The sequence below is a fragment of the Scophthalmus maximus genome, chromosome 5 (genome assembly GCF_022379125.1).
Source record: "Scophthalmus maximus strain ysfricsl-2021 chromosome 5, ASM2237912v1, whole genome shotgun sequence".
Lineage (NCBI taxonomy): Eukaryota > Metazoa > Chordata > Actinopteri > Pleuronectiformes > Scophthalmidae > Scophthalmus > Scophthalmus maximus.
Genome location: NC_061519.1, coordinates 13,511,150 through 13,530,706, shown reverse-complemented (window position 1 = coordinate 13,530,706; position 19,557 = coordinate 13,511,150). Strand labels below are relative to the sequence as shown.

Genomic DNA, 19,557 nt, shown 5'->3' with positions numbered 1-19,557 from the left:
CCACATTTTCCCCACTGAAACTCATAAATATCAATCATAATAATAATAATAATATGTATACAAGTTTTTCATCAAATATTCAACAAGTTGCAAGTTTTGGTTTCCTGAGACTTGATTAGATCCTGGCTGATGTGTTTATTATATGAGACCGAGATCAGACACTGATCAAACACCCTCACCCTGCCAGTCACATGTTATTGCACTTTTGTTCTTTTAAATTAAGTTATTTTGCAGATTCAGATTAATGATGCAAAACATAGTCAAGAAATTACCCCCCACCTTCACCAAGAACTGGAACATTTAAGTGATACACATAAATACATTAAAAAAACAAGAGCACCCACCTGAGCTTACCTGGCTATAAGCTAACAGATGAACAAAAAGAAACACCAGGTCGATATATTCGACATGTTGCCTGCTGAAGTGAAGGTTAGAATAGCACCCTACCGTAATGTGGAGAAATCGACTCCAAACATTTCCGGATAGCCATGTGTTTCTCTCGCTGATAACAAGTCACCAGTCACCAAACTGTTCGATTGGTCGGGAAGATGCAGGGGCCGCCCCTCCTCGTCGTTCATTGGCTGCGTTGTTAAATACCCCCCTCTGATTGGCCACGAGCGTCGCCATGCCATTGGCTGATTCCACGCACTGACAATTTGAAAATCTGGTCGTTTCGCGTCCTCAGAGCCGAGCAGCTGCGCGGAGAAAACAAGACGGACAAAGATCAGGGAACGGTTTGTTTAAAAAGAAACAACCAAATGTAAGAGCTGGAGCTTCCTCTGTAACATTTAAGGTGTCGGATCACGGTGCCAAGTTGAAATGTTTTATCACGATGTAACGACGCTACGATGTTTGCGTTGTTAAACCGAGGCGCAGCTGTGGCAGTGTGCCATTGATTCAGTCGATTCAATCATCCCCGTTTCGAGCACTGCGTTGTTTAGTTTGGACTTTTGTCTGACACCAGCCGAGCAAACTGCTCATCGTTCATCGGTGTTTGCTCTTCATTTCAGCAGAGAGTCGCCGCAATGTTTGCAGAGGAGGACGGGGCCCAGCTGCAGTGCTGTGTGACGGTGGAGCAGCTCAACTCCTCCGGCCAGGCCACCCGGCGGCAGGTCCTCCGGAAAGCCTCCGTCATCCTGGGCCGCAATGAGTTCCAGGAGATTCTCCTGCGGGTCCACGACGGGAAAGTCCCGCAAAGTTACCAGCTGAGAGAGTTCAAACTCTTCACCAAGTTCGCCAGAGATGGCAAGTGCACCGTCAAGCTGCTCCCGGAAAACATCCAGGTGCTCCTCTCCAACTGCCCCCCGGACCGGCTGGGCCTCTTCCTCAAGACCCTGAGCATCAAACACCAGGCCTGGCAGAGCGGCAAGCCCCTGAGCCACAGGGAGAAGCTCAACGCCGGCCTGCCCCGCAGCTTCGAGGCCATCAGCCCCCTGCAGCAAAAAGACATCCAGAAAGTCAATGAGATGAGAAGTAAAGTGGCTCCCAGCGGGCTGGCAGAGCGCACCAATAAGACGACCGCAGCAAGACCAGGACAGCAGGTCAAGAGGTCAAGGGCTGACAGTAACTTTAGTCCGGTGAGTTTTTCACACGCGTCCTGAATGTCAATCATAATATATGCCAACTTTGAATGCATCACAGTGTCCACGCTGCACTCACGTTGCCCTTGGAAATGATGCGTCACTAACTTGGTGCTGCTGACTCTTTCAGGTGAAGATGAATCCGAGTAAGAAGCCCATCCTGTCTCTGCCGTCACGCAAACTGAATAAAGAACAAGCCGCTGTTCTCGGTGCAGTGCTGAGCGGCAAGAATGTCTTCTTCACTGGAAGTGCCGGTACGTGTGTGACAGTGGGAGGACATTTTCATAACGCAAACTACATGTCTAAAAGAGTCATAATGCAATACGTTATGCTTTACTGGCGTTGTCGTGCTGTGACATCTTTAGGCATATTGTCTCTCATTCACATTTTCATTTCCATAAGCCAACCTGATGTAAATCTGCTTCCATGACTCGTTTATGGTGTTTAACCACCAGATGGAAGGAACCATGCCATTTGTCTTTGTGTGAAATGTGTCTCCTCTGAGCTCGTTTTGACTTTGTGTTTTTCAGGCACAGGAAAGTCGTTCTTACTCAAAAGAATCATGGGATCTCTTCCTCCAAAAAGCACCTTTAGCACAGCCAGTACAGGGGTGGCTGCATGTCACATTGGAGGAACAACATTGCACAACTTCGCAGGTGTGTTTCTGTGTAGTGTATCTGTTTATAAAGTTATATATATATATGCATATAAATTAGTGGTCAGGATGTGCAGAGGTTGTTTTTCCCCCCTGTCTTAATAAAGATTGCCCAAATGATGGGTCATATTGCTGCGACGATTTAGGACAAGCACTCTCTGCTGTCCTAAAGCTGTAACTAACAATTTTTTCATTATAATTCAAACTGCTGATTTTGATCTCTTGCTCTTCCGTTTGCTTGTTTTGTTCGACCAACAGCCCCAAACTCTCAGATATTTACTTGTTAGTGATTCAGAACAGAGAAAGCAGCAAATCATCAGAATTGAAACCTATTAACAGTAACAATTATTAAATGTACACATTTCTCTTGAAGAGTTTTAATCTTTTTCAGTTTCTTATTTTGTGCTTTTATCAAAGCTGATCTGCAGGCTGTGATTCTGTTACCATGTGTGATGTTGCATTATAGATTACAAATCTTTAATATAATATCAAGGGTGTGATTTAAGTATTTGAATAGGTGTTGTTCATTTTCGTCTCCTGTAAACATCTCTCTGTTTTCTCTTCCCAGGTATCGGCTCGGGCTCTGCCCCCCTGGAGCAGTGCATCGAGCTGGCTCAGAGGCCCGCGGTGCTGCAGCACTGGACTACCTGTCGACACCTCATCATCGATGAGGTCTCCATGGTGGAGGCGCAGTTCTTTGACAAGCTTGAGTCGGTTGCCAGGTGAGATGAGATTCAAAGTGGCAAAATGTAGGACCAGTCTAACAAAACACACATTACATTATATTTTGTCATAATAAGTTAACATATGCGTCCACAGCAATGTGTTACAATGATAAAATTCCTGAGTGTTTTCTCTGAGCTTTCCTAAATTATTTCATTTCACACTCTGGATCTCAACTGACCCTTACCACAAAACTTTATGATTTAAAAATAACTTTGTGAATGACGCTTCACACAAAACACAGCATTAATGGCTAACTTTCATTGGTTTGGGCTTTGGGGTGTGAAGAGTCGTCGATTTTATTTTGCCTCGCGTGATAGTAAATGTACAACTTGGGGGTTGTGAACTGGTTTTCAGAAGAAAAATGTGGTGTGAGGATATTTTTCATTGATGTTCTTTATATTCATCTTCAGTGACGTGCAACTTTTCACTGCACTCTTGTAGGTCGGTGCGGAGGTCTACTCAGCCGTTTGGAGGCATCCAGCTGATCATATGTGGCGACTTCCTTCAGCTGCCTCCCGTCTCTAAAGGAAAAGAGAAAGCCAGCTTCTGCTTCCAGGTCAGACCATCTATACAACTGCCCTTATTGAAATTTAGCCTTTTGTCTTGAAGAAGCTTATAAACATCAATGTGGTATGTTTTTAAGGTGTCATTTTTTTGTGCTTCAATTAAGTGAATGGATTTTATCAAAAAGTATAGGATTTGTTCCTATTTCCCTGTTAATTCAGTGTAAGCCTACAGGTTGGTTTGAGCACATGAGTCATTACCGTACTGAGTCATCTAGACTTTCTATGACCGTCTATCCAGTTGCCTAGAGTCAGGATCTGTTACACACACACACACACACACTCTCTCTGTTTATTTCCTAAAGAGCATTAACGGCTGTTATTGAAAAATACCTTTTCACCTCTATGTACCTTCAGGCCAGGAGTTGGCGTAAGGTCATCCAGGTCAACATGGAGCTGACGGAAGTGCGAAGGCAAACGGACCAGTCCTTCATCTCCCTGCTGCAGGCAGTGAGAGTGGGCAGGTAATATTATTATATTAAAATAAACACTGTCCATTTCTCTGCAACTGTGACCACGGGAGGGGGGGAGTTTAATAGCTTTTTACCTACTGCGCAGAATAATGTACTCTCCATTTATACATAAATGGTAAAAACATTTACAGATGTTATAGTTGTCTTATTTTACATTCTAAATGACATTTGTGCTCTGTCTTAATTTAACACCTTTCAGGGTGACCGAGGAAGTCACCGCTAAGCTTCTGAAAAGCGCTTACCACCACATAGAGAAGGACGGTATTCTAGCAACCAGGCTGTGCACACACAAGGACGACGTGGAGCTCACAAATGAGAACAAACTCCAGCAGCTGCCAGGTCTGACTTCTTCCCTTTACACACATATATATTTTTTTCAACTTGAAATGGGTGTTACTTAGGTGAAAATAGGATGAACCGTTATCCGTGGCTGGAGCCACGTGTGGCAACCTTGTTGACTTGTTTCCTGTTCTTCAGTCTCAGCTGGACGCCATTTGATTTCTGGCTCCTGCTATCGCCTGATCTGGTCTACTTTTATTTTTTAAGCCCTTCTGAATCAGGAAACTCTTGGCGTGGGTTTGGTCCATTGTTTTTTGGGGGGCAATATGGCCAAACTGTACCAACATTAGTCCCAGTTTTATATTTGGATATTTTTAGTTTCTTCGCATGAATATTTGCCTGTACGGAATCATTTCTTATGTGAAATGACCTTCCTTTACAATATTCTCACCATCCGCCTGTTGAAATATATCTCTTCTTGTCCCTCAGGTTCAGTGCGGGTGTTTGAGGCACACGACAGTGACACGGCCCTGGTGAAGACGATAGATGTTCACAGCCCCGTCAGCAGACTGATCCAACTCAAAGTGGGAGCTCAGGTTTGACTGTCTGAATTTCTAAACATCGTGAACACTGCAGTTTTGCATGTTGTATTGCACTTTTGATGTCTGTGAGTGATATCATACTTAGAAAGGTTTGCTTGCATTTTTCAGGTCATGCTGACAAAAAACCTGGATGTTTCTCGAGGTCTGGTGAATGGAGCGCGAGGGGTTGTTGTAGCTTTTGATTCTGGAAAACATGGTCAGTATACACTAGTTTATTAGTTGATCAACTTGAAGCATATTTAATTGTGCTAAGAAATCCCAAAAATCATTTTGATTGGAAGGAGATTTGCTGAGGATTACTCTGCAACATAATGAATAGTTTGACTTTGTAAGAGGTTCAAATATTAATCTTCCATGTTAAATGAGAAAATTGATGCCACCCTCATGTCTGTACCCTATATACGGTATCATCCCGTTACCAGCTGTCAATCATGCTGTATCCACACTCCAATGTACACGGTGCTTTATTGTCTATTTTACTCTATATGAAACCATAATTTACATAATGGACATCATGCTGTTTTGAAGAGGATTTGAAAAAGAGATTGAGACCATAAATCTGGTGGAGTGAGAAGTAGTCATTTTGTCATAGACTTCTAAAGAAACAGACTTCTTTTTGTGGAGTCGCCCTCTGCTGGTCATTCCAGAGAATACAGGCTTCAGGCACTTTAGCATTGGCTTCATTTTCTGGTTCTGGTTACTGGGTCCTTTTTTCTACAGTATAGTCAATGGTATTAGTTGTCAAGCATGATTTTCTCCACTCCAAAGTCATGAATAAACCCCCACCAGAAAATTACAGCCATCGGACTTCATGCTCACTTCTGTCCAACACCAATAATTCAGAGCTGTTCTTGGCTGTTCCACCTTCCATTCACATGGAAAACACCACAGGAAGGTTTTTAATTTTAGAAGAACTATAATCTTTTATGTTGATTAGTCAGGTCATGATGAACAAAATGGAAAATAATTTGACTGGTGGTAAAATTGTTGTACTGACTCGCTCCTTGTTTTCCTCAGGGCTCCCGCGTGTGCGTTTCCTGTGCGGCGTGACAGAGGTGCTTAAACCAGAGCGCTGGGTTTTTAAGTCCAGTGGTGGGATCCACCTGAGTCGACAGCAGCTGCCCCTCAAACTGGCCTGGGCCATCTCCATCCACAAGAGCCAGGTGAGTTCAGGTTCAGTCACAGTCGTACAGTCAATCAACTGTAACAATTGTAGAGAAAACTGCACCAAATCACTGATGACCTTACTGTCTCTTTGAGGAAGACTTTGCGCAGTGTTCACACGGAACAGCAGCGTTTTGTGTGGGTTTCTCTTGAATGAATGACTCGTTTGATTCATTTCTGTTTTTAATTCAATTGGCCTGAAACTAATTTATTTTTCTTTTGTGCTGCGTTTGTTATCACTTGCAGGCGGCTGAAAGTGACTACCAGTTTGATTGCGGCGTTTGAGCCTGCAGTAAAATCTCAATCGGTCAAATCCACATTTTGCTTGTCATGCAAGGTTAAGATCTACAGGAGAGGGAGAATGAGATGTCAGATATGTTGATCGTTTTCAGATAAAACACAATCAGCTCCTCTCCTGACAAATGTAGCACTATTCTGAAAACCTACAAACATTTGGTCATTACATCTTTTGAGGCTCAATAACGGTTTAGGGGGATGACGATGTCTGTTGGTCCACCTTTTGGATGGAGTAAAAGAAAAATTGTGAACAAACATTAATGTTTTCCAGATGATGACTCTTAATTACAACAGTAGTTTCCAGCAGGAAGCTGACAATTTGTTTTTAGTGGGATGTCTCAGCTATTGAATTAAATTTGGAACAATGTTCCCCTCAAGGTGAGTTGTAATAACGTTAATCATTCTGTAACGTGATTAGAGCATGTAGGTGAGACCAGGTGTTATGGTGCTGTTTGTTGTGGGAAATTGCCAGAGGCCCTGAACACTGACCTAGTGTTACTGTAACCGATAAGTAAGCTGCAACTGTGTCATTACTAATCACAGGAGCTCTAACTCTGAGCTCACAGCAGACTCCTAGATCCTGGACTCGGATTCGGAAATTGGTTATTGGGCCCATCGGGGGTAATTGAGTTCATTGGTCACCACCAGTGTGTCAAGATGAGTGCTTGATCTGCGGCACAGTCATATTAAAAAGAAATCCCACACTTGAGTTTGAAGAATAGAGAAGAAGACCTGGGGAGAGGTCGTGGATATTCAATCAATCAATGTGTTAAGTTTTAAAAGTGAGCAGTCACTTTTAAAATGCAGTAAATTCTCTCAAATCTCATACACTGAGCAATGATCTGCTCTTTTCTCTTTGCAAAAATGAACCAATTTGACAATTTATTACTGGGATGAATCCCTTCACACAGACAACACAATACAAGACAAATCACAGTAATACAATCATACATATCCAAACAGAAGCTCTGCCACACCTAGCAACCGCACCGACTAGATAATTAAAAAACACACAAAATATACACATTCCCAGGTAGTTTCATATTTACATTAACATGTATATGCACCTGCACATGAATAAATTCCCACAACCTAAGGTGTAGATCAGAGGTAGATTATTAATTAGAAGCAGGAGCACGTTGCTTCTAATCTGAGAGAACTGGGAAGGTCTGCTAGAGCTTTGAATTTTCATCGCACATCGCCCAGTTTTAGAAATTCCGGGAGCAAAACAGATGGTATGTCTTGCAAAAATACCCTACCAGAACTGTTCAGTCTCCTATTTGATGTACTATAGGTGACATGCTAATAGTTTAATGTGCTACCGGTATGACACGCTATTACGGTATTTTTTTTAATGTACTAATGAGTAGTGAATAAATCCTGTAGTCAGGGGTTCCTGTTCAGATTCTGAAATATCCAGCCAGACCGCCTGTTCCGTAAACTACAAATACCAATGACTTCTTGACTGGTGTTGTTTTACATTGGCCTGTCACCAAAATCTTCTGTCATTTATTTTAGGGAATGACACTGGACTGTGTGGAAATCTCTCTGGCACGCGTGTTTGAGAGCGGCCAGGCTTACGTGGCCTTGTCCCGTGCTCGGAGCCTGGAGGGTCTGAGGGTAATGGACTTTGACCCCCGAGTGGTGCGGGCAGATCCAGATGTTCTCCTCTTCTACAAGAAACTGAGGAAGGAGAGGCTGCTCATGCAGGTTAGTGCAGAATCTAACTTTTACCTAAACTGTACACCGGTAGATGATAATACCAAGAAAGGTAATAACTTTCATGTGACAAATGTATTGCAGTACTTGCAGTAAAGTGCTTTGAATACATCACAGAATTCTTCTATTTATGCAGAATCATTAAAATAACATGAACATGTTTGGGACATAACCCCATATTGGATTTTGTAGCAGTCACATTATATCTGAGAGCCGTCATTTGTTATTGTTTTGCTTGTAAAATAACTTGCTGTGTCCACTTTTGTCTACAGGCCTCCATGGATGATTTTGTTGCCAACAACAAAGAAAACTCTTGGTGAGAAGGCGAAAGGCCTCAACACCTACTTCAATGTTATGCACTGTGTGCATGAGTTTTTAATTCTTCTGTATATTGTTTTTCCATATGTTTATGGTCACAGATGCCTACATTCACTGGCTACCTAGCAGTGCCCTTTTTAACTGACTGTACTTGAAGTCACACTGCCATCATGTGTTCAATACTGACAATTTGTTTTTTAAGAGCTTATTTTTATAACGACTTTATTTTTAATTTATTATTTTTTGTAATGTATTCAAATAAAATTTTAGTAAACAACTTGGTGTGAAGAATATATATTTAGTATCGTTGTAGAGGGAAAAGTAATAATTACTATTCTTTGCTTTACAGGTGTTGGAAGTGGAAAATATCTATTCCTGCCTTAATCAAGTAGTCTTTAGGTAGAGGCAGCCTCCATTGTGTGTGATGTGCCTCTTCGGTGATGCACCTTAATATATAATATTTAAGGTGGTAACATTGAGGTTGCATGAACATCTTCACCTGACATGGCCTAAAACACTGATACAAATCTAGCAAGGTTTGGAAAAACTTTTTCCATCTTCCCATAAACAAATATCAGGTAAGAATTCTCACTTACAGATACTATAGTTAATAGTTTGTACAATAAACCTGACAAATCATGACACTGGACTAACAATGGGATTTTGATTATTTTAGGAGATGTGCCTTAGCAAGTAAGGTTAGTCCAATATAAATAGTACATATCACTTCTGTCCCATGGATAGTAAATTATAAAAAGGAACTCCGACAAACTGGAAACCATCAAAACCCTTTATTTTCCGGCCAGAGCGAAGAATCCATGACCAAACCTGAGGTAAAGCAAATTTAGTTTTGCATATGAAGTGACCACAATAACGAGTCATAGTTTAAGCCCATCTTTGAACGACCTTTTAAAATGAATGCGTCCATCACCCACACAAGCAGTGATTCATAACAAACTCCTTCCAACCCCGTCTACAAATCTGCATGATTTATGGAAAAAGTGGCATGCATTTATTCCAGGAACTCAAGAAAACTCATTTACAACAACACAAGAGAATGACGGACTACCGGCATTATTTTTACAATTCTATCAGTTAAATAGATTCTACAGCTGCAAATGGTGGGAACTGGGCAGGCAGGTCATTTCACCTTGTGGAACAGCTCGTGTGCTACCTGTAATGACAAAGGTGAACAACAGTTTACATTAGTTCCGATTGAGCTCGCCATAAAACAAGGCATATCTTGATAAAAAGACACTTCAATTTAATTTTTTTTTCATCCTGTTCATTCTCTCTGTATTTCACACTTACACAGTGGTCCCGTGCGTGCAGGAAGTCAAAGAGCTCTTCAGTGCACTCCTCCTCCGTGCTGGACCTGGAGCTCACCCGCGACTCGCAGGCCTCCAGACGCTCCTTATAGTGCACACAGTGCTCAGTCTGCTCACACTTGGCTCGGATCGTTTCTAGAGGGTCCTGAGAGGGACATGTGGTACATTTGGGAAATTGAGTATAAAGTCTACAACTAAGTGTATAACTTTACTTGACTGTCAACTTGTGCTTTTACACAACAAAAGTCCAACATACAACTTGAGATAAGGCAGTGGTTATAATCTTTATCTGAGCGTCTTGTCAAGTGGTCATGTTTTTATATTTTTTCCATCAGGGCTTCAAGTGTGACGACAGACAAAGAATGGCGGTGACGGAAATATAAGAAAATCGAACGTACCACCATGTCTTCCTCTTCTTCCTCCTCTTCCTCCTCCTCAGCAGGCGCCTCTTCCTCCTGTTCAGTGACAAACATTTAGCTAGTCTGGTCTGAAAGTTGGAATTTATAATGCTGCTAAAAATCACACTTTTAATACAACAATATATTGAATTTAAGTGTCATATTCCGTGTTGGTGCAATGTTTACTAACTAATGTGAATCCAGAGAACAGGAACAATTCGCTGGCATAACACACAGATAACCGGAAGGGGGCGCACTGGACCAGTCATAAAAAAACGAGCTTATATCTCCAGTAAATTGAACTACTGTAGAGTTAATTTTACAATTTTGGCTGCCGTCAACGTTCAACACTTGTCAAGATGAACTGTCTTTTACAGCAGGGACCCGGGAGGACGTTACGACGGTAACTCGTTGGGTAACTTGGCCAAATACACGTACGATGAGCGACTGAAGAGACATTGCACAGTATTTTCACTACCTCGTCGTCGGGGTCGCCGTGCGTGAGCATGTTCTTCTCGAAAACCATGATGAAGGCTCTGAAATTCACCCAGCAACCACGGCAGAGGACAGACGCTCGAGCGGAGGAGCTGCGCTGCTTTACGCTGAGGACGTGAGGTCGGTTCGTCGGTCACACAGAGGAAACTACGACACGGATCACCGGATGACGTTCCCTATTGGTGAAAAGTGATTATTGAAGTCACTGTGGTCCAATCATCAACTGGCATTTTGCGCAAGCCCCGCCCATCGAAGTGGCTCGCGGGTGGGGAACTATGGTTTTCGGCTGTCGGGGCGAAGTCGGATCCGTTGAAGTGTAGCGCAGCATGATGGCGCTGCTCTTGGACACCAGACTGCTGTTGAGGAGAGTTCAAGATCTGAGGAGTCTGACGCCCAGGCGACACCGGGTGAAAGACAAATGGGTACGTTGGCCACACGGTACACAATGCAGTGATAACTGGAAACAATCAGATGTGTAATAGACTGGAATGTAAGTATAACTAGCCACAGAGCGACATGAAGTCTCTACAAAATGCCATTGTACTTGAGAAAGCATGTACATCATTCAGTCAATGAAAGCGGGACCAAAATATTTCGATTATCAGCTGTGTTAAAATAAGTGTCAGTAGCTGTGACTGACATCTGTGGCTAAATGTGTTGAATAACAACATGTATTAATGAAATTGTCAAGTAGAAGACATGAGGTGACTTTATGATGTGTGTGCTGTTCTCTGATGCCTTACAATTGAAAATTATGAATCAAATCCTGAAGGTGTATCAAATGAAAACATTATTAAAACAATGTTTCGACCTCCCTGCTTTTCCAATAGGCTGCTACACGTCCCAAATACCCCCCCACCAGTCTGGCCCTGCAGCACTTTGATGCCACCTACAGTGTCCAGCTGGGGCAGCTGTGGCCATCAGTGAGGGTCGCCCTGCTCTCCGAGAGAAAGTATGGAGCCCTGCTCAACAATTTCTCCAGTGATGACGATGTCCTGGCAGACCTACGAGCCAAGGGATGCAGCGACTTTATCAACGACACAGACACAGAGGGTAGGCTGCATTAATCTAACTGCAGTGTTCTTAGTTAATACATATTTACATTTTGCATTTTGACTGTCATCAAGCCCACATTTTTCATCTTGCCCTGAGATAGGTTGTGGCATATAAAATTGTTAAATCTTCTAATTTCACCATTTTGTCTTGTTAAGATTTTTAAAAAGCCTCTTGGCAACCAAGGCCACAGGAAAGTACCTTTTAATGTGGATAGAATACTATTTCATACTATGATTTAATCTAGATTCATGATCCTAACCATATTGTTTCAATTTGAATGGTCTGTAATTTATGTCACTGGCAGTCTTCTCTAAAAGCCATTAGCTTGAACTTTATATACTTCATTTTCTATATTCTTCATCATCTGTGTAGCTCAGCTAGGCTTGAAGCAAGACTCTGAGTCTGTGGTGCAGGAGGAATCAAAGGAGGATGCTGTGAAGAAATCTGATGTTGACGGTCAGCAGCTGTCTCCCCTAAAACTGAGTCCTAACATTAAGTGTGCAGTGTTTCCAAGAGGGGATATCACACGATTCAAGCCTGCCAGGTGAGTTCATTCAACTTATTGAACAAAAATTCAAACTCAAAATTTGTTTTGATATTACTACCAACTGCCTCTCTTTACAGCCCCCCTCAACTGTATGAATTGCAAGACCAATACCTTTTGTTTTTGTTTTTTACTAAAGACATTTGGGTTTGAGATCCAAAGATGAATATTAGATAATAGTTAAACTTTTATTTCAAGGTATTTACATTTAGATTTGTAAAACAGTTAAGGACATGGCACATTTTGTATCAGAGGACCTCACTTTTAGGTGAGCAAAAATAAAGGAATAGTAACAAAAGGAGAAATTCTCATCTCATATACATCTTTCAATCTTATCCCCAAATGTCAAAAAGCAAAGGGATTGAGTCTTTTAAAAGTCTGGTAGTTTTAAATTGGCTTCCTTTTTGTATCATCTCAAAAGGGCTGGTTAAGCCCAAGTGATTGAACATGTTATCTTCCAAATTTTGACTCTCAGTTCTCTCTTGTTCTCTTCAGACCAGACATGTACAGGTTGTTGGGCTACTACCTGCTGGACGCGGCTTCTGTGCTGCCTTGTCTTGCACTGAATGTTCAAGAGGGTCATTATGTTCTTGACCTCTGTGCTGCTCCAGGAGGCAAGGCGCTGGCTATTCTTCAGGCCCAGGCTATCAGTAAGTGGACTGCTCTCATGTGACGTTTCTTAGTAAGTGGTTCTGTTGCCCTGTCAGTGAGTTGTTGCTAATCAACTCCCATTTGTGTTTATGGAAAAGGGTTTTTATGTGTAAATGATACCTCTGCGTCTCGGACAACACGACTGAGACAGGTCCTACACAGCTACGTTCCCAAGGAGTTCTTGAACGAAAAGAACCTACGCATCACTTCTTTTGATGGCACCAAGTGGGGGGAAATCGAAACAAACACTTTCGACAGAGTAAGCCTCAGGCACATATTCATATTTATCCCTTTTCAGAAAGAAAATTACAGATCGCCAGTGCCTGCATATTCCTGTTTATGTCTAAACACTACGACGTTGTCCACCTCTTCTTTCCTCATTTCAGGTGCTCGTTGACGTTCCCTGCACCACCGACAGACATTCACTAACGGAGGACGACAACAACATATTCAATAAGACCAGGACTGGAGAGAGACGGAGGCTGCCACAAGTACAGCTGGAGCTGCTGTTGTGAGTATAAAAGACACATTTTTACGACAGTTAATGTCAGGACACATATACTCAATATACAGTTAAGGATTCTTCTTTAAATCAAAAATTTTACATGATTATTTTATATAAAATGAATGAATCTGCTCCCTCTCTCGAAGGGCGGGAATCCAAGCAGCATGTCCAGGTGGGGAGATCATGTACTCCACCTGCACGCTCTCTCAGATCCAGAACCTGCGTGTGGTGGAACAGGCCATCCACCTGGCAAAAGAGAAGCATAACATCACCCTTGAGGTCAGTCAGACACACAGTTCACCTTCAGTATCAAAATCTACTAAGGATGCACTCTCTATTAAAAGGAACGTGACTTCTGATACACACACACTCACACATGAGCATTAAAAAAAAAATCTTTTGAGCCCACCACATAACAAAAGGTGAAAAGGCAAAGAGGTCTGAATACTTTACAAATGACACACTGGACATAAAGTGTTTATGTTTTTTGTTGTTGTCCCATGAACAGACTTTTAAGAGAAACTCTAAGAGTTTCTGAACTTTGCTGTTTATTCCCCCTTGTGTCCTGGAGCATTTCCGGTGTAACAATTCTTGTTGCATTTCCCTATTTGAATTGGTTTTGTTATTTGTTGCATCCCGTTTCTTGGAGTTTATGCCTTTTCTCTAGCATGTGCTTTATCCTTGGTGTAGGAGTTATCCTTGCTGTAGGAATTCCTTTATCATGAAAAAGAAAGCCCAAATAGCACCAAATACTTTGAACTTTTTTGTCCCCCTTTCCTAATCATATCCACACCTCCAGGTTGTCGATCTGCGACCCCTCACACACATGTTCAGGAAAACCTTTCACTTCGCCCCCACTCTCCACCTGGGTGAGATGGTCATCCCACATTTAGCCGCTAACTTCGGGCCAATCTACATGTGCAAGCTGAGGAGGCTGACGTAGACTCACGCCAATTGATGAACAGCTCTGTCTAAAAGATTGTGGACTTCTGGACCCACAAGTGTTGACTGACTCGCTGCTACCAGAGGAATACTTATTTACATTTAAAAACTGTACCCGTTGGAGCCCAGTAGATGGATTTGGATGCTGACTTATTTCAGCTTTGGAGTCAATTAAATATCAGGTTGACAGACATGTGAACTGCGGACACACTGGACACCTGCAATAGTTTTGGAGGCTTTTGGACAATTGTAAGCCGAGAGGAAATTTCAATCTTCTTGGAATTTTTGAATAGTGATTTAAGCCATTTTTTTCCGACACAATAGAAAATACAAGAGGACTGGAACCAGCTTTGTGCTGTGTATCTCACTTGCAGTTTTGTTTTTGCCCCATAGATGGCAACAGTAACTAAAGAGTAAAGGCATCCTGTATGTCGTGTGCCCACTAGAGGACACTAAGCTTTAATATCTGTCGAGCTCACAGGAACTTCTTTACGTACAGTTTGTCCTGATGCATGGAAATGAATGTTTCAGGTTGTGGAATCACATTCTTTCAGAATTACCCGCTATCTTTAACTCTCCAGTGAAAATGGCTTTGGCTTCTTCTATGGTTTATTCATCAGGTTTGATGACTTTGCCTAATAATGCAGTGGGAAGAGGGCATAATGAACAGGCAGGTAATGACGTCTTTGACCATTTGGCTTGTCAAATCTGCATCTATGCGAATTTCATTATTTCAGCAGGATTGACTCTGTTTTGCATTGACATCACCCAGAGGTGAAGTGCTTCCTCTTATCACAACCTAATTTGAGCACAGAGGTGCCTCTTTTCCCATCACACCGCCGATGACCCTTTGTTTTGTCCTGTGCCTAGGCAATGTAGCATGAAAAAGGTGTGTGTGTGTGTGTGTGTGTGTGTGTGTGTGTGTGTGTGTGTGTGTGTGTGTGTGTGTGTGTGTGTGTGTGTGTGTGTGTGTGTGTGTGTGTGTGTGTGTGTGTGTGTGTGTGTGTGTGTGTGTGTGTGTGTGTGTGTGTGTGTGTGTGTGTGTGTGTGTGATGAGTCCAATGAGTCCACCAACCACATCCCACTGTCATTAAGCTGCTCCAAGTGCAGGAGCCGACTTTTATTTCCCCACCCGTGTTCAGGCATGGAAGCCAGCCATGCGGCTCCCAGATGAACATTAAAGAGGCAGCAAAGAGCTAAAATAGGATGTGCCGCCCTGTTTTGCCCCTGTGCTTTCGTATTCCACAGATGAGTGCAGATAATTTTCTGTGCGATTGTGAGTGATTACTGTATTACTGCGGTAAAAGGGGGATGTATCGGGGAATGCAGAGGGAATTAATGACACATAAAAACTATTTTTATATTGACTGCTTTCGTCTCCAGGGTGTTGAATGCCTCTCCGCACATCTTGTGATTACCTAAACATATTGTAAATATGTGTTTCCTATGGGCTCTTACATAAATTTACATGTTTTAACACTCAGGAGACGGCAGTGTGTTGAGATGACTTACTCTCTATTCTCCTGTCTGTAGACTCGACTGGCTGCCCGCTTTATTATTGAATTTGCCAATGAAGCGCTGTCCATTTGCGTCCCTGTGTGTAAGCCTATGTTAGGGAGATGTATGCTGTGTATTATAAAGATGAATATTATGGATTTAACTACACAACCATGCTTCTGTTGTGTCTTCGGATACAAATGTTGATTCATTTTTGTCAATAAAGATGCAACACATCGTCACAGTCTCACATTTTTACCTTGTGTGACCCAAGCTACTGTGTATACTTGTATATTAAAACTGGGCATCTACAGTAGGTTACAGGTATCTGGTTGTCTATTGACGGTAATGAAAAAAATATTTATTTTATTTTGTCCCATTTATTCTCTTTTTGCATAATTCAGTCATTCATACATTTTCCAGGAACTTCTCCTACAATAATATATCTCAGAAACAGTTTCAGGCTTACTGGATCTCATCACGTCATCATGTGGTTGCAGGCCTGGACTATATGATCATTTTTGATTTGTCAACCACTAGAGATTTTTCTATACCATCAATACCAAGGTAATAATCTTTTGAATATCTCTTGTTGTTTTCAAATGATTGTGGACAAAACTGCAACTCAATCAGCAAACTCTCTCTTTAGGAATACTGGATTTGTATATGAGATTTCCATTAACCAGTGGTGGAAGAAATATTTAGATCTTTCACGTAAGTAAAACATTCACAATTGAAAATACTTCATGAGAGATTATTAAGACAATTTTGTTTTGTGTATCAAAGTAAAAGTACTAATTCAAGAGGAAAAGTTGCTCCTGTAACTGATAAACATTTATGTATGAAATGATTGAAGTGTTCAGGTAGTTTAGTAACATGGTTCCTGGTCGAGGAGCGGGGCATATATCTGATGGGCGATTAATGGGTGAGGGAGAAGAAAACCTAAAAAGTCTGCAATGTATGCAACTTTTTGATTTGTTTTTGAGAAGATTTTGATAATTTAAATAGTTCTTTAAAAGTTGAAATCACAGCGATCATCTGATTGACATTTGAACGTGTCAATGGATCCAAAACTAGTCACTCACTTTTTTTTCAGAATCACAAAAAAACACAAACAAAGTCTTTAACAATTATTCTATATTATAAACATAACAACATTTTTAAAAAGATAAAAATGCAATATATTAACTTTGAAAGCTAAAGTAAGTTTTCAGATAATTAAAAAAAGTATAAGTATAATCTCTACTTCTACTTTACATAGTCAAACTTTTTGATTTGTTGGGTATTTCATTTTCCGAATTACTTCCCATTCATTTTTTCTAAAAAAAAAAAAAAATGCTGTTTCAAAATGGAAGTTTTCTAAATTTTTAAGAGGATTGTATCCAGAGCACCCTCTCCTAATTTGTGTTGTTTTTGTTGTTGTCTTTTATGATGTAAATGCTGCCCTCGTACATGTATTCCATATGTTGCAACAAATTTCTGGAAGCATTTCCCCTCATAACTAAAAGAATTCTGATCCAAAAAGCTTTGTACAACCAGACATGTTACTCCATGAAGTGACTGAGAGCAGAGTCCCGTTCAGTGTAGTGGGGCCCGCATTGGAAATGCTACCGTAGGTTTTAGGCTGCAGACAGATTAAGAAGACAGAGAATGGGGGTTTTCTTCTCTCTAAGAAGATTACCCGGGGAGGGGTGAGATGGCAGTCAGAGAGTTAAAGAAAAAAAGGACAGGAAGAAAATGGAAGATGAAGTGGAACTAATGGAGGTTGGCCCAGGATATACAGTTTAGACACCTGTTGTGTGCCTCTCGATATCACTCCCTTATTTGTTTTCCATCTTTTTAACCATCTTCCACTGCTTTCCTGTCTTCCTCTTTTAAGTAGTTAACACATCAAAATAAGAGTCGGTTTAAAACGCCTTAGCGAAAAAGACAAGGATTGTTGCCATGTCCTTTTTTTTTTTTTTTAAGTTTGGACACCTTCGAGCATTATGTACGAGTTAGATTCCATGTGAATTGTGGTGTCCAGCCATCTTTAAGCTTTGTTGCATGTGCATGTGCAGCTGTGAGCCTGATTATTCTTGCTTCTCTCACCCCTTAAGTTCCTGCTGGTGGTTTCCAGGAGGGCTTTGATGTGTATCTGGGCAATGCACTATTAGAGGGATTTCCCTGGGCCTGACAGCTCCGAGAATATGCAGTGAAATGGCAATGCCAGTGGGCTAAAAGAATGCTGGAAACAGGATTAGGATCATATTCTGGCAGACCCTGTCACCTCCTCAATGGGCCAAGGTTTCTAACGCTGGCACTTTTCATTCTCTCCATGGTTAAAACCTTTAGGAGAACCATGGAGAGGAGGGAGGAAAGCGCACTGATTGAATGGTACACTGTGATTCTTGTGTAGGGGGGCTTGCTCCAGGGGAATCTGTGTGTGTGTGTGTGCATGCATGTGTGTGTGTGTGTGTGTGTGCGTGCACGTGTGTTTGTGTGCCTGTGTGTGTGTGTGTGTGTGTGTGTGTTGGAGTGAGATACAGAAGATACAAAAAAACTTGTGTGAGAATGTGTAGCTGTCACTTCTATTACTGTTTTAACTCCACGAGATGAAAAAAATATATACACCGCAATATTTATATGTTAACATGTGTGTGATACATGTATTATGTGTTACTTTTATAATATACTTTTTTGAGAAGTTAAGACAACAGTAGTGTTAAAGTATCAGATTCATATCTGGGCATTGTTTGTACTGTTTGTTGGGTAATGGATTTTTACAGAATTCTCCTGCACACACATGCACACGCACACACGGGCACATGCACAGGCACACACGTCATCACTTGCTTAAAGGAAAGTAGATGGAGATGTGTGTGCGCCTATAAATAGGTGGTTAAGGCATCAGTAGTGAATACATAGCCCTGAGTGTTAGAGATGGAAGCACCTGATCCAGCACCGAGGGCCCAACACACTTGACCCTGTAGCAGTACAATATAGCAATCCGTGTTCAACCCCCGGGGTGTGTGTGTGTGTGTGTGTGTGTGTGTTTGGGGGGGGATGGGTGCTGAGAAAAAAAATTTGGAACAAGAATATTGTGTTATGTTCCCTGGTCCACAGCCCCATGGGAGGAAATCCTACTGTGTAGCAGGACAGATTCCTCCCCTGGATAACAAGGACATTCACCCCGGCTGCATATCTACACCACAATCTTATCAGTCACACAATTGCGGTGCCCTTGGCCGAGGACGTGCACACATGTATGTGGTGTAATAAAACACAACCAGGTTAGGGTGAGGTGTTACACCCACATTAACGCTGCTAATCTGGTGAGATCATTATCCCCTTATATCCGATTTTTGGAAAGCGGTCATTCATAACGGTCGGAAACATGCGGCTGCAGCCTTGCACAGACTGCATTTGTTACTTACACTCACTCAGGGGCAACTTTGTGTTACGGGCCGATTCAATTAAAACCAGAGCAAAGTCACACAGACAGACAGGACAACACGTGTAGAGTTTAGTGTAGGAAGAGCAAGGGCATATTTTGGAGGATGTGGAAGAGATGCTCTGAGTGTCTGTGTGTGTGTGTGTGTGTGTGTGTGTGCGTGCGTGTGTGTGAGTGAGCACGGTTGGGTGGGGGTCTGTGCGTTTTGACAAACCATGCTGTTAAAGATATAATAGCAGCATAATCACCGCCCCAGGCCGTCATTCTTCAGGATAATGGCCTGCTTATTCATTGGGGAGGGCTTATGTCTCCGCGCGGCTTTTTATTTTTCC

At 41.9% G+C, this 19,557-nt stretch overlaps 3 protein-coding genes across 8 annotated transcripts in view; 2 read left to right on the top strand and 1 right to left on the bottom strand.

Annotated features, from left to right (window-relative positions):
- Positions 1-653: 653 nt before the first annotated feature.
- On the top strand, positions 654-9,164 carry pif1 (PIF1 5'-to-3' DNA helicase homolog (S. cerevisiae)). Of its 5 annotated transcripts, XR_004793899.1 has the most exons (15): positions 664-760; positions 1,011-1,577; positions 1,711-1,834; positions 2,111-2,236; positions 2,804-2,957; positions 3,403-3,517; positions 3,882-3,988; positions 4,197-4,336; positions 4,766-4,872; positions 4,987-5,074; positions 5,896-6,041; positions 7,858-8,049; positions 8,331-8,374; positions 8,726-8,954; positions 9,053-9,164. XR_004793899.1 is itself a non-coding variant. In XM_035634622.2 (14 exons), the coding sequence occupies exons 2-14, from the start codon at positions 1,026-1,028 to the stop codon at positions 8,766-8,768; spliced, it is 1,938 nt and encodes a 645-aa protein (XP_035490515.1). In that variant the 5' UTR covers positions 654-760; positions 1,014-1,025; the 3' UTR covers positions 8,769-9,016. The 5 variants fall into 5 exon arrangements, 4 of the variants coding, with proteins under 4 accessions (XP_035490515.1, XP_035490514.1, XP_035490517.1 ...); XM_035634622.2 differs by lacking the exon at positions 9,053-9,164 and having other exon boundaries at positions 654-760; positions 1,014-1,577; positions 8,726-9,016; XM_035634621.2 differs by lacking the exon at positions 9,053-9,164 and having other exon boundaries at positions 8,726-9,016.
- Positions 9,153-10,738, bottom strand: LOC118311083 (cytochrome b-c1 complex subunit 6, mitochondrial). The gene is made up of 4 exons (XM_035634630.2): positions 10,581-10,738; positions 10,103-10,159; positions 9,688-9,849; positions 9,153-9,550 (listed from the first exon to the last, which is right to left on the bottom strand). The coding sequence occupies exons 1-4, from the start codon at positions 10,626-10,628 to the stop codon at positions 9,518-9,520; spliced, it is 300 nt and encodes a 99-aa protein (XP_035490523.1). The 5' UTR covers positions 10,629-10,738; the 3' UTR covers positions 9,153-9,517.
- Positions 10,587-19,557, top strand: part of nsun4 (NOP2/Sun RNA methyltransferase 4) — a 47,117-nt gene continuing 38,146 nt past the window's right edge. The window contains exons 1-8 of one of the 2 annotated variants that reach the window (XM_035634626.2): positions 10,593-11,019; positions 11,428-11,650; positions 12,026-12,197; positions 12,693-12,847; positions 12,947-13,107; positions 13,235-13,359; positions 13,500-13,632; positions 14,153-16,034. In XM_035634626.2, coding sequence (XP_035490519.1) covers positions 10,924-11,019; positions 11,428-11,650; positions 12,026-12,197; positions 12,693-12,847; positions 12,947-13,107; positions 13,235-13,359; positions 13,500-13,632; positions 14,153-14,296 — 1,209 coding nt within the window. In that variant the 5' untranslated portion in view covers positions 10,593-10,923 and the 3' untranslated portion in view covers positions 14,297-16,034. Of the gene's footprint in view, positions 11,020-11,427; positions 11,651-12,025; positions 12,198-12,692; positions 12,848-12,946; positions 13,108-13,234; positions 13,360-13,499; positions 13,633-14,152; positions 16,035-19,557 lie in introns of those variants that run through there. The other variant, XM_035634627.2, reaches the window with a different exon arrangement.

Excerpts from the sequence above, each read along its gene's own strand:
- pif1 (XM_035634622.2), top strand. The coding sequence starts at position 1,026 with ATGTTTGCAGAGGAGGACGGGGCCCAGCTGCAGTGCTGTGTGACGGTG. Across the intron at positions 2,237-2,803 it reads AACATTGCACAACTTCGCAG|GTATCGGCTCGGGCTCTGCC; the intron begins GTGTGTTTCTGT and ends TTCTCTTCCCAG. Across the intron at positions 5,075-5,895 it reads TTTTGATTCTGGAAAACATG|GGCTCCCGCGTGTGCGTTTC; the intron begins GTCAGTATACAC and ends TGTTTTCCTCAG.
- LOC118311083 (XM_035634630.2), bottom strand. The coding sequence starts at position 10,628 with ATGGTTTTCGAGAAGAACATGCTCACGCACGGCGACCCCGACGACGAG. Across the intron at positions 10,160-10,580 it reads ACGGCGACCCCGACGACGAG|GAGGAAGAGGCGCCTGCTGA; the intron begins GTAGTGAAAATA and ends GTCACTGAACAG. Across the intron at positions 9,551-9,687 it reads TGCACGCACGGGACCACTGT|GTAGCACACGAGCTGTTCCA; the intron begins GTAAGTGTGAAA and ends TTGTCATTACAG.